This window comes from Hibiscus syriacus, unplaced genomic scaffold, assembly GCF_006381635.1.
Source record: "Hibiscus syriacus cultivar Baekdansim isolate YM2019G1 unplaced genomic scaffold, ASM638163v2 tig00004457_pilon, whole genome shotgun sequence".
Taxonomy (NCBI): Eukaryota; Viridiplantae; Streptophyta; class Magnoliopsida; order Malvales; family Malvaceae; genus Hibiscus; species Hibiscus syriacus.
Window position 1 is genome coordinate 12,736 of NW_024062017.1, and position 14,316 is coordinate 27,051.

Here is a 14,316-nt window from a genome sequence, read left to right on the forward strand (position 1 = left end):
CATGACAAAAAGTACATCCAAGAGAATTCCAAGAGGGTGATCTAGTATTAAAAAAGATCTTGCCTATACATAAAGATTTCCGTGGGAAATGGATGCCTAATTGGGAAGGACCATACGTTGTGAAAAAGGCCTTTTCCGGAGGAGCGTTGATCTTGGCAGAAATGGATGGAAAAATTCTGAGAAATCCAATAAACTCGGATTCTGTCAAGAAATATTATGCTTGAAGAAAAAGAAAAGAAAAAGAAAAGAAAGAAAAGAAAAAAAAAAAGAAAAAAAAAAATAGAAAATAGAAAAAAGAGAAGAAAAAGAAAAGGGGGTCAAGGTGAAAACCCGCAAAGGGCATCTTGTAACCAAATGAAGGATTTGAGTTGAAAACCTGAAAAGGCGGCTCAAATGCAGGTTGATATTAGGCATCTGGCAATTGAACCCTCTTAAGATTTTGACAGTTTGGGAGAAACTTCACATCTACAAGCATTTCAACAACGTTTGAGATCTTCCAGACAAAAGCTTACATCATCTCTAAATTGTGTCAACTTGATTAATTTAGAAATACTTATGCTTATAATTTGTTGAGACATTTGAATTTTTATTCTTATGCTTGTCATAACTTTGAATACAATTATATCTATTTCAAGTTCAATTTATTTGAGATTCAATTTATTTTTGGAAATTCAATTTATTCTTTTCCATTGAATTAACATAATTTTGAAATAATTTAAAGATTTCTGAATATCACTTTATGTTAATACTTTTAAATACATGGAATACAAAGTAGGCAAATCATCACTAGCTTAAAGCCATAAACATCAAGATTGTTACAAGTGGTGCTACCGACAACAAGGTCGAATCCGCCAAATCTACTCATCAATTGCTCCAACCGATCACCATTCAGTTCTTGCACATCTGTTTTCAAAGATATATTAAAACAGTAGAAGATGATCTTTGCAGTACTGATTCCAGCAAAAAGAAACAAGACATTGATATCACTGGGAAATATGTCTCTATATAGATCCTTGTGTATGGTTTTTAAAGAAAGCTAGAAGCATTTCCACCTCATCAGGTTCAAGTGGAGCAACTTTATTCCTTCCAACCCATACTAGATTCCATTTTCAGCATTCATTAAGAACATACTTCTGGACACTCTAAGGTGGCTCATTGTCATAAGCTTCAAGAACCTTACAGATCCTTTCTGTCAATTTGGCACTTCCTGTACATGTTTATAAACAGTTTAACTTTATTCTTGGATTCCAAGAAGGCCATCATTTCTTTGTCAATGGAAAAGCATCAGCACATGAAAGAAGCAGAATAAGAGAAACTCTGTTGGCAGATTATGAATATAGCCTTTTTTAGTGTAGCAGTATGGAAATGCTTCGAATCTACAAATTCTGGCTTTATATCGAATAAGTACTGTGATATCGCAGAACAATCATTGAAAATGGAAGATGAATTTACCAATAGCATCTTCTGGAAGTGTTCTTTGAGTTATCTGACCTGGTTTAGCAGAACATTCATTGAATTTGGAAGATGAATTTGCCAATAGCATCTTCTGGAAGTGTTCTTTGAGTTATCTGACCTGGTTTAGCAGAACCAAGCATTGAATTTGGAAGATGAATTTGCCAATAGCATCTTCTGGAAGTGTTCTTTGAGTTATTTGATCTGATTATATAGAACCAAGCATTGAATTTGGAAGATGAATTTGCCAATAGCATCTTCTGGAAGTGTTTTTTGAGTTATCTGATCTGGTTGGATAGAACAATCATTGAATTTGGAAGATGAATTTGCTCATAGTAAAAATAAGGATACTCAATAGCATCTTCTGGAAGTGTTCTTTGAGTTATTTGATCTATTGAAGCTTCAGCCTTTGAGAATCCCATTTTTGTCAAGTATAACATTTTATTTTCCTCATCAGAATCAGAATTCAAGATTTCTCGGTATTAGAAGAACTATCGATATCTGTGAAATCATCCTGAAAGGTTACTAATCAGATGAGTTGTTATCAGAATCAACATGTTGCCTGAATGCAAGCTTTTCAAAAGTTTATACTATTGAGTTTTATTCTCAAGAGGTTTTGTGACATTATATCTACATCTACATTTGTCAAAGATGATAGATTCTTTGATGTGAAGAAGACAGATATATTAGGTTTTTACAATTGAAGAAATACTCAATTCACCAATCTGAAATCAAATAACTCAACATTCATGCATCATATTTAGGCATTTGCAAAAATAGATGCATTTTCATTCATTTTCATCTATGTTGAATTTTTAACAGGAATTTCAAAGATTTTAGCAAAGATTTCAAATCCACTTGATGGATCATTCTTTTCCAGAGAAAGTTCATAATGAGAAGAACTCATCTGAAGAAGGAAGAAGAAGTTCATAATGAGAAGAACTTGTTCTACTTTTTGTTTAAATTCATCATTTGATGGATCAACATTGCCAGAGAAGGTTCATAATGAGAAGAACTCATCTGAAGAAGGAAGAAGAAATTCATAATGAGAAGAATTTGTTCAACCTTTTACCTGAATCCATCATTTGGTGAATCATCTTTTCCAGAGAAAGTTCATAATGAGAAGAACTCATCTGAAGAAGGAAGAAGAAGTTCATAATGAGAAGAATTTGTTCAACCTTTTACTTGAATCCGTCATTTGATGGATCAGCTTTTCCAGAGAAAGTTCATAATGAGAAGAACTCATCTGAAGAAGGAAGAAGAAGTTCATAATGAGAAGAACTTGTTCAACTTTTTGTTTAAATTCATCATTTGATGGATCAACATTGCCAGAGAAGGTTCATAATGAGAAGAACTCATCTGAAGAAGGAAGAAGAAATTCATAATGAGAAGAATTTGTTCAACCTTTTACCTGAATCCATCATTTGGTGAATCATCTTTTCCAGAGAAAGTTCATAATGAGAAGAACTCATCTGAAGAAGGAAGAAGAAGTTCATAATGAGAAGAATTTGTTCAACCTTTTACTTGAATCCGTCATTTGATGGATCAGCTTTTCCAGAGAAAGTTCATAATGAGAAGAACTCATCTGAAGAAGGAAGAAGATGTTCATAATGAGAAGAACTTGTTCAACTTTTTGTTTAAATTCATCATTTGATGGATCACATTGCCAGAGAAGGTTCATAATGAGAAGAACTCATCTGAAGAAGGAAGAAGAAATTCATAATGAGAAGAATTTGTTCAACCTTTTACCTGAATCCATCATTTGGTGAATCATCTTTTCCAGAGAAAGTTCATAATGAGAAGAACTCATCTGAAGAAGGAAGAAGAAGTTCATAATGAGAAGAATTTGTTCAACCTTTTGCTTGAATTCATCATTTGATGGATCAACATTGCCAGGTAAAGTTCATAATGAGAAGAACTCATCTGAAGAAGGAAGAGAAAGTTCATAATGAGAAGAACTCATCAAGAGCTTATTCAACCTTTTGAATGACTCTATCACAAAAGGAGGTCATCATCATCCCCAGCAGAAAGTTCATAATAAGAAGAACTTATTTGGAGAAAAAGAAGAATTTATTCAATATCTCCATAATGATCAAAATAAAGTCAAATGGATAAAAAATTTTATTATCTTTTCATCTTTGCCCTATTCTTGTTAACACAAGAATGAGCAAAGAGGGGCAGCTGAAGATACTAAATTTTTTTATCCATATTATTATTAATATTATTATCCTTATTATTATTAATTATTATTATCATTATTATTATTATTATTATTATTATTATTAATTTATATTAATATATTAAATACATAATAATAATTACAGACCCATTACATTTGGACCGGCCCAGTTACAAACCAACCAGAACCGGTCCAGATCCAACCAGAAACCCTAAATATTTGGGTTTCCAGTTAGGGTTTCCTAACCCTAATCTAACCAGCCGCCTCAGCTCATAGCCGTTGGATCTGGCAAGATCCAACGGTCCAGATGGCTCCAGAGAGGAACCCTAGGGTTTGATACCCTAGGGCCACGCGGCGCCGCCCCAGCTTCCACGCGGCTGCCGACAGTCTTCTCGCCGCCACGCCGCTGCCACGTCCCAACCGAAGACTCCAGAAGATAAAATGGCAGCCGTCCACGCCATGGCTACTCGGTGAGTCACCACTGGTAGTCCGGTGACTCACCGAGAGCCCTTCTTCGGACCGGTCCGACGGCTACAACGGTGGTGGCTATAAAAGCCACCACCCCACCTGCGAAAAAAAAAGGGACAGAAAAACAGAGAGAAAAAACAGAGAACGGAAAAGAAAAAAATACTAACCAACGATCTCAGCCAAATATCCCATAAGCAGAAACAAAAAAAGAAGGAAAAAGGAAGAAGAGAACTTACCGAGGAAGCTCCGACTACCAGATCTCACCGGAACCTTCGAAACAACGAAGGTACTTTTGTAGATTTGCTCCGATTGGGAGCCTTTTAGGAAGAAATAACACCGGAACCGTCCTTAGGACGGTCCGATCTATATATTAGTGTAAAAATCTTTTTTTCCGGCCACCGGATGCGGTGGCCGGCGGTGATGGTCACGGCGGCAGACGGTTGCCGTCCGGTGACCGGCTTCCCTCCGATGAGGGAAGCTAGAGAGAGGGCAGAGAGAAATTTGTTCTCTCTCAGTTAGAGAGAGAAATTTGTTCTCTCTCAGTTAGAGAGAGAACAGAAATGATGAAATGAAGCTGGCCCTTCGGGCCAGCCGGTTTTTGGACATATATAGTCCTTCCCGAACGACGTCGTTTCGGGAAGGACTATGCGCGTAATTATGAAATAGTTAAACCCCGTCCGCAGTCCTTCGTATTTGTAAATTTTACATTTTGGTCACTAAACTGAATTTATAATAATTTTAATTCAGTCTTTGAATTTTAATTTTATTCATTTTAGTCCTTTTTATTAAAATAATATGTTTAGGATAAATAACAGATTTAATCCCTTAATTTTAATAAATAAAGTTTTCATCCCTAGTTCATATTTTTAATTAATTTTGTTATAAAATTTAAATTTTAAATAAATTCATTTTGGTCATTAAATTATTAAAATTAGAAAATAAATATTTAATCCCTATAATTTCAATTAATTAGGAATTAGATTTAGTTTTATTTTATTCATAATTTAGTTATTTATTTTATATGTTTTCATTTTATTGCTTAAATATATTGTTTTAGTGATATTTTTATTTTATTATACTATTAAATATTTTTATATATATTCATAAATATACATATAATAAATATTTTTTTAATATTTGTTTTTAATATCGAAGAAAAGGACAGTCTTAATACAACTGGATGTCCTATTCTGATATTTTATAATTAAAAGTAAACAATATTATTTAAATCAATATTTATCAATGTCAAAGAAAAGAGCTGTCTTGAGGCACCTAGAAGTTCTTTTCGGATATTTTTAAATAAATAAATATTTTTTATATAATTTTGAAATAATAGGATTATAAATTAAATATATTTTTGAATTTTTAAATTTTAATAATAGAGACAATTTATAATTAAAAAGTACCAATTTTGGGCGTTGTAGGGGTGCTAATCCTTCCCTAAACGTAACCGACCACGAATCCCTTTTTATTATTAAAAAGAACGAATTTTTGGTTATAAAACGCAGATCAGTGCATCTTTTAAATAATGTTTTCTTAAAAACTTTTTTTAAAAGATAATTTTTAGGTATTCGACCTACCTGACCCAAAAGGCCGATGGCGACTCTCAAATTATTTTCAAAATTATTTATTCACATCAATTTCCCCGCCAAAATTTAATATTTCGTGCCCGGACGAAAATCGGTTACGACACATAATAATGTCGACTTAGCCATTACCAACTTTGTTCAAACTTGAAAAAAATTAGGAAATTTTCAGTTTTGTCACTACAAAAAGAAGAATACTGTAATTTTAGACGACTCATTTAATGAGTCGAGAATCATAAATCAAATAGATATATGATTCTTTTGAAATTTCTTGATCGATGAGAGTAATATATTCAAACCCAAAAAAACAGTATATGTGTTCTTGATCAAAGTTATATATAACAAGTTTCATATGCATTTTATTAAGATATCATAAATAAGAATAGGAAATGTTCAAGGTTTCAAGGAACTTTCATGGGTTTCTAAAGATTTTCTATGCTAAGAAAGGTAAAATGTGAAAATTTATCTTCTTATTATGCATGTAATTCTTATATTTTTTTATTTTAATTTCATTTGTCACTAGATTTACTAATAAAATATGTTACTTAGTAACACATACATTATAAGGTAACATTATCAGATATGAATTTTATTTTGTATATATATATATATATATATTATTAAATGAGAAAAGAACATGGACCTAAGAAAGGAAGAAACATATTAAGCTGTTGTGCAATAATTATGAGCAATTTTTTGCTCTAGTTTTTGGTTGGAGGGGGGGCCTTCCTCTTCACACCCTCATGCCTCAGATTTAAAGACATTGATTGAACAATGAACACACTTGTTCTTGTGGGCACTAATTAAGCATAAAAAATATCATTTCTTTCATGCATTCCCTTAACCAACATTACATTTCTAACATCGTTAATATATATATATATATATGTATGTATTTATATGAACTAATAGAGTTAAACTGATTTTCAGCGGAAAATTGGGAAATCGAGTCATCTTCTCTTTCCAAACTGCAAATTTGGGTGAACAATGAATAGGCAAACATGGTTTTTTGCACCAAGTAGTACAAGAAATCATCTATGTAAACAATTTTCTCATCCAATATTGTCATAATTTGTTGCTCAAATTATCGCCTTCAAGATTCGAATCTGCATTCTCTTTTCTCATTGAATGACGCAAACGCAAGACCTCCTAACTCCCTCCAGCTCTCCATCATCTGACACACTTTTACAATTCAAATCAAAGTCAGAAATATATTCTATTTGATTCAATTGCAAGCTTATATGTGTATGTATATATGTATGTATAACAACCTTATATGTGTATGTGTATATATGTGTGGATTTACCTTGGTTCGAACTCCCGAACATGAGCAATGTCTTTTCCATGAGAATCTGGCCAACTCACTTTCCTCGTTTCATTCCTTGTTAACTCAGTACTCCGATCATCATCTGCTACTGGTTTCTTCAGATTACTCTTCCGAGTCGGGTTCCCTTCGACGTGAGAGCCATTACTCCCGGCAGTACTTGCGTCGCCGTTGCCGGTCGTGTCGATGCTCAACTGTGATTCATCTTCTTCCATGACTCCATCTTTAATGCTCTTTCCCACGGTGCCGCTCCTCTTACTGGTGTTGTTGCTGCTACTACTGCTTCTGTTGTTAATATTCTCTTCACCTTTGCAACCCGAATTCCTCGACGGTACGTAGCAAGAGCAGACTAAAGCAGTGCACCGGTTCTGCGCCGACGCCGCCAGGAGTGCAGCCCTAATCCGATCAAGCTTAAATATATATTAGCTTCCCAGCTACTCATTGATTTTACCATACGACTAAAGTAATCCGAGCAAGCTTGTTTGATGATCATTCCATGAGAGATTGGAAGCCATGCTTTTGTCTACTATGTCTCTTTGATCCAGTAGCTAATAAAAATGGAGAAGAAACAGCTTCAGCTGTATATGTAGATAGAAAGCATATGGTGTATTAGGAATAACAAGGTGCGGTGGAAAATTATATGTAACAGTCGAGTCGTATTTCAATCTCAGATTTTGAGTAGAGCTCGAATTTTATCCATTTGAAAAATTGAATTTAAATATTTTATAATTTAATTATTAATATTCTTATTTCTTTAATTTTTCTTTATTTTAAATTTATTTATTTTATCAAATTTAAACTATACGTTCCTAAATCATCATGAAATACCCATATAACTTTATTTTCTTTTAAATACCTGTATGAAATTTCCTATTTTTGAACCATATTGTTACTTAAATTTCATATCATTTGCATTCTATTTTCTCTCTCAATACCATATCATCGATGTCCAATAATAATATACCGTCATATTTTTATTTATATCGTATTTCTTTTGAGATAAACTCGAACAATAAAACAACTGTTTAAGTATTAAAATGAGAAAATAATTATAACCAGAGACGGATAAATGATCTCATGTTAAGGGATGAACTTCTAAAATTTTAAGGATTGAAAAACTTATAAAATTTTAGACGCAAAAATAAATTATCAATATATATATATATATATATATATATATATATGATAATTTAAAATTTTTAGAAAAATTATTACTTTCATCAACTTCCTCTGGATTCATCCTTGAGTATAGTACAAAACTGAAATTAGGAATTTAATTAATATTACTTATAACATTTAAATAATTTAGGGCATGATGTTACATCTCTCCCCACTCAAAGTTGTTGTCTTTAGCTTTTGAGAAATGCACTCATGAGTGAGGGGGAAATGGGGTGAAAGAAAAAGGAGTTGGAGTTCTCATCAACCCACCTTTTGCTGTGTGTCGGGGATCGATTGATTATTGATTGAAATAGCGTCTCATCGGAATTATTTTTTAATTTAGTGTAAATATTACAGTATCCGTCGAAAGTCACTGGGAACACAATGTGTCTTTAAAAAGTCACCGGAAAAACAGTGTGTCTTCAGCTTTGTTCAACGGCATAAAAACGGAGAAGACGTATTGTGTTTCCGGCATCTCCCCGGAAGAAGCATAGTGTTTCCGGCGATTACTGTAGCATTCACATCATCTCGAGATATAATTCCAGCGACACCTTAATTTAGCTAAAATAATTTTTAATAACCCTACAACAGCAAATTAAGCCGATTGAATGATATGAACAGTCGTCTCTGAAAATCTTAAATTAGTATAAATTTTATATATTTTCTTTGTATTTTTAATTAATAATATATTCTTTTTTTTCTAGAATTTTATAATTCATCATCTCTTAAAATTTTAAAAATTTACCTTGATATAAGACCGTAATTCCATTCCTAACCATATTCGTGGGGACAATTCTGTGTTAATTGTTTCGTTGTAGTTTAAGTTTGAGATATTAGATAGGAATCTAATCTTTCATTTTGTGCTTTGTTCATAGCACGAGAGCCTGCAATCAAATGAGTGGTAAATAGGTGAAATCATTATTATATATTGAAAGGTTAATAATTCTCAAGCATACAATTAATTGATTTTTAGTTCCGTCGACGTCTATTTAAAGTTGTGGAATTGATTACATATAAACGTAATTTTATTTTCATAATTTAATTTAATAATTTTAATTTAACTCACGAACGTAGATTTAATTGATGTTTAATTAAAAAGTTCTATTAAATGATATATTATTACGAGTTTATGTCACGTTATCACTTAGTAGTGATATAACCTTACAGTATTTTGACATTTAAGAGATTATGAACCAAAAATATATATTCAGAATGGCTCGTTTGTCTTCTGAAATGTACATTCTTTTACCTTTTTGTCCTTTAACTTATTAAAAATTATTCTAATTGACCTTATTTTATTTGGATTAATCTACGATAAATAGAAGGCATTATCTGTTTATAAGATAATTCTCTATCATTCGACATTAAACGCTCTTATCCCTAGTATTGTCAGTGTTCAAACTCAGGACCTCAAGAAATAACAATAATTCCTTTACCACCGAGGTCACTTGGTTCGTGCTAATTGACCTTATTTTTTTAATGACATAAAAATAATTAACTTAAAAATTATTTTAATTATATTTATTTTTTATGATATTAAAAGAATTGAGTAGTCGGAGATGATTTTAACTCGTTAACTTTAATAAAAATGATAAATGACATGCAGTCTTTTAGATGTTATTTTTATTTAACTTAGTCCTTAAAAAAATATTTACATTAAAATTGACCCTTATTTATTTTTATTTTTTTATAATTTAGTCCAATATTATTTATAATTTATATATATATATTAATTTTGTCTAATAAGAATATGACACATATCATGGAAGAAAATAGGATAGAGTAGATATCTATGTTAAAAAATTAATTAAAATATAGTTAAAAAATAATTTAAATTATAATAATATATTTTTAAATTCAATTTTACATTAGATTCAATTGAATCCCTAAAACAAAATTATCTAATTGAGATATAAATTTAATTTTGTTTTTTTTCTGAATTTTTTGCAAATTACTATTTTGAATTTTAATTTCATAAATATAATGATAATTTTATTTTTATTTTATACACCAAAATTATTTTTAATTTACATATTAATCCCTTAATTTTTTAATTAGTTCAATTCATGTCCCTATTTAAAAGATCAAAACTAATGGTCCTAGACCTGGCCCAGGCAAACCGGAACACTTGGCCCTTACTTTGATAGCAACGATTTGTATTGGGTTGGTGGAGGCTGGCATTTTAATACTTTCCACGTCGCAATTGGGAGAGGGGGATTTGAGCTTAAGCAGCGAGTTGGGAGGGAGACAGAGTCGACACGAGTGAAGCGATTCACTGTTTCAATCAAAGTTTCAAATCTTTTGAAGCTAGACCTAATCGATCAGGTTTGGTCTTGAACCTTCATTTTGGAATCTGCGTTTAATTGCGTTTAATTTTTGTTTGATTGCTTAGAAAATAAATGGAATAGAAAGGAAAATGAATGACTAATTGTAGTGTTGTTGTTGGATAATTTAGTTCAGTTAAGAAGTAGTAAAAACGCCCAAATCCTAACGAAAACGAGGTAAATTTTTGAAGAAATGTACCGGGGAACTGATATTGCAGCGTTTGAAGTTTCAAAACTTTCTTTCTTTTCTTGCATGCCCTATAGGGGAGAGAGGTTTTTAGCATTTAGCAAAGGAGAAGAGCTCAACAAGTTTGCAGCAGCATTCCAACAATGAACAGGTGCGAATTCCTTTCTTAATATATTTTCTTTTGGCGAATTAACATCTTTTTTCGGTGCTTATTTAGCTTTTAATGATGGACTTAATAATAGGATTCTTACAACAAAAGCTGGCTCAAATGTTAATAGATTGAGAATACCCTGGAGGCCATTTTCTAATGATGCTGCCCCAGTAATATGCCCAAATGCTGGAAACCCTGAAAAGGTAATTTTTTAAAACTATATTCGTTTGCTAAATTTTCTGGTTTATTTCACATTTTACTGGTATTTTGAAATCAAATTTTTTATTTTTTTATAATTAGTTATATAAATTGATGTAAAATATTGGATTAAGTTACTTTCTCTTTTTAAACATTTTAGGGGAGTGAAGCTGAACAATATGACATTGCAATTGTTGGAGGTGGCATGGTTGGCCTGGCTCTCGCCTGTTCCTTAGGTGGCTGAATTGTTTATACGAAATCATTTTCTTCTTATTTTATGAAATTGATTTTGAGATGTACATCTGGTTCATCAATTTTGCAAAGGTGTAAGCATTCACCAATAGGCACTATGATCATGATATTGATAGCATGCACATGGATGCTACAGAACTTATAAATATGTATAATTAGAACTTATTGTAACCTTACAGAGCATGTTCTTGTTGTTGATGAAAAAATTTTGTGATGTTGAAATATTTTGTTTTTATACTATGTTAATTTGCAGCTAGTAAACCATTAACAAAACACTTGAATGTTGTCATCGTCGATAGCAATCCAGCTTTGGGGGCAAAGCACTTCATTAAGAAAGATGACCTCCCTGATCCCAGGGTCAGTACAATTACGCCTGCAACTATATCTTTCTTGAAAGGTAAAGAACATACTGTATTAGACAACTTTAGTCCTTATGTTTTTGTGACCACTTGGGAAGCTCAAGAAATGGTTATGTGCTAGCATCTTAAAAATATTGAAAAATGTAATTTAAAATAGAAATATTTATATTGGTTATGTTTTAGAAACAGCTATAAGATTACGATGTTAGCGATGATTTGTTAAAGCTGATTATTGTAGGACTATTACTATTATTTTTAGACCCTCCATCAAGGTAAGCATAAAAGAAAGGAAAATGTAGGCCTAATTGGTAATTTAAATATCGAGTAGATGATATTTCCCTTGATTAGCTATTATGTACCATGCTTGTTTGTCGCATTTGTTCTGCTCTTGGTGATAGCGATAGCATATATTGCAGATATTGGTGCTTGGCGTTTTGTTGAGCAGCATCGACATGCCTACTTTGATAAGATGCAGGTGCTGGCTGTTATATTTGCTCTTTTGCTGATGATGTCTTTTTCTCCTGCCCTTTACATTGCTCTTATTCGTTGTCTTAGTTGAAATAAGAACTAGGTCTTATTTGCTTGTTCATCCTTGATTTTAAATGGCAGCTAGAGTGTATTCAATAAAAAAAGTGCTAACAGGTTCGTTATAACCTTATATAGGTTTGGGATTATACTGGCCTAAGTTACGCAAAATACAATGCCAGGGATGCAGACAAAGAAGTACTGGGGTAAGCGCCTGCTTTTAGCCAAAGAGGCAGCTATATTATCTTTATGTTCTAATTCCTATGTGCTGGTTTTGGATACAACATTAGGTGCGTTGTGGAGAATAAGGTGCTACTTAGTTCTCTGCTGTCACATGTGCAGGTATCGATTTGTCACGAAACCTTTACCTTAATTTCGCTCGCTCGATTTCTTTTTGTTGCCATCTATCCTCTGAACAATTTGGACCTCATTTTCTATTTCAAGTTAAAAATATTGTCCACATATCTTTTCAATTTTTGTGATACATTCCACTATATATTTTCAGAATACGGAATTGCTGAAGAAATATACCCATCAAGATTGACTTCAATGTCTATACTACCAAATTCTTCATCCTCGGAAGTGAACAGCACATTATCGATGACATCGTTGTTCACTCATGGGCGTTTAGCAAAGTTAGAACTAGAGGATGGCAATAGCCTATATGCAAAGTTGGTGGTAATTGAACTTGCACCTGAATGAGCTGGATTTGCTTGTTATAATATTATTTGGGTGACAATTTTTGTGAGTAATTTTTTTCAGCGTTAAGTTACATGAGATTCACCTCAGGTAGGAGCAGATGGGGGCAAATCGCGAGTGAGAGAGTTAGCAGGAATCAGAACTACTGGATGGAATTACTCGCAGAATGCCATCATATGTACAGTCGAACATGCTGTAGAAAACCATTGTGCATGGCAGAGGTTTCTACCTTCTGGTCCACTTGCACTTCTGCCAATAGGTGATAAGTTTAGCAATATAGTTTGGACCATGACCCCGAAAGAGTCATCAGACTTCAAATCAATGACCGAAGATGACTTTCTGAAAGCTGTAAATCATGCTCTCGATTATGGTTATGGTCCTCATCCTACATCAAGCATATTAGGTGGTTCAGAATTATTTTCTTGGCTTAAGGGAGGTATCTCCAGCTCAGCTAATGATTGCTTCGAAGTTCCACCAAAAGTAGTCAAGTTGGCCTCTGAAAGAATGGCTTTCCCATTATCCTTGAGGCACGCTAACGACTATGTATCAAAGCGCGTTGCTCTAATTGGCGATGCAGCTCACACTGTACATCCTTTGGCTGGCCAAGGAGTTAATTTGGGTTTTGGAGATGCATCTAGTCTTTCAAGTGTCATTTCTGAGGGCATTGCTGTAGGCACAGACGTCGGGGAGGTATGTATAAAACAAACAATGCCGTAAGACGCGATGAATCTAGTTATGTCTTCCAAGAAAAGAATCGGAAACACGATGCCGATCCTTAAATTTTGGTGTTGTTAACACTTTCAGGTACGGCTACTAAAGAAGTACGAAGCAGACCGAAAACCAGCAAACATTATGATGATGGCAATCCTGGATGGTTTTCAAAAGGCATACTCTGTTGATTTCGGTCCTCTGAACATTTTACGAGCTGCCGCGTTTCACGGGGCTAACCATATTTCACCACTTAAAAGGAGCATCATCTCGTATGCATCGGGGGAACTGAGATTGCCACTGTTTACCTGAAGACAGCCTCGATGGAAGAATCGATGGTAAATTAGGTTTAGAATTTTCCGCACCATCCTATTGTACAGTGAGTAAATTGTTTTCAGCAAAGCTTTGACGAATAAATTGTAAAACTTTAAACTTTGATATAAACAAATCACAGGTCGATCCGAGACAAATGTACTCGTAATTTGGCAATCTACTTGAGCTTACTTGGATAGTCATTGCCGAGTTGAGTTCAAGTTTAAGCAGCTTGATTATTTTAAAAGAAGTCGAATTCGAAAATCGTTTGATTTCAGCAGTTTTTGCATTTAATCGACTATTTTTCTTTTAAAAAAATTAAATAAACTTGAATTTTGAAGGTAAATAACACACATGGTCACTCAATTATAAAGAATTTTAATTTGACAATCAGTCTTTTAATTTTGTCAATTAAATCATTTAATCGTTTGAAG

At 32.9% G+C, this 14,316-nt stretch overlaps 1 protein-coding gene across 1 annotated transcript; it reads left to right on the plus strand.

Moving 5' to 3' along the window:
* The first annotated feature begins 10,357 nt into the window (after positions 1–10,357).
* LOC120194420 (ubiquinone biosynthesis monooxygenase COQ6, mitochondrial-like) lies at positions 10,358–14,100 on the plus strand. Its single transcript, XM_039196735.1, has 11 exons — positions 10,358–10,492; positions 10,780–10,829; positions 10,921–11,032; positions 11,188–11,263; positions 11,533–11,676; positions 12,055–12,113; positions 12,302–12,369; positions 12,454–12,511; positions 12,674–12,841; positions 12,953–13,552; positions 13,667–14,100. Exons 2-11 carry the CDS (start codon positions 10,822–10,824, stop codon positions 13,880–13,882), a joined length of 1,509 nt encoding a protein of 502 aa, XP_039052666.1. The 5' UTR covers positions 10,358–10,492; positions 10,780–10,821; the 3' UTR covers positions 13,883–14,100.
* Positions 14,101–14,316: the final 216 nt, after the last annotated feature.

Excerpts from the sequence above, each read along its gene's own strand:
- LOC120194420 (XM_039196735.1), top strand. Across the intron at positions 11,264-11,532 it reads GGCTCTCGCCTGTTCCTTAG|CTAGTAAACCATTAACAAAA; the intron begins GTGGCTGAATTG and ends GTTAATTTGCAG. Across the intron at positions 13,553-13,666 it reads TAGGCACAGACGTCGGGGAG|GTACGGCTACTAAAGAAGTA; the intron begins GTATGTATAAAA and ends TAACACTTTCAG.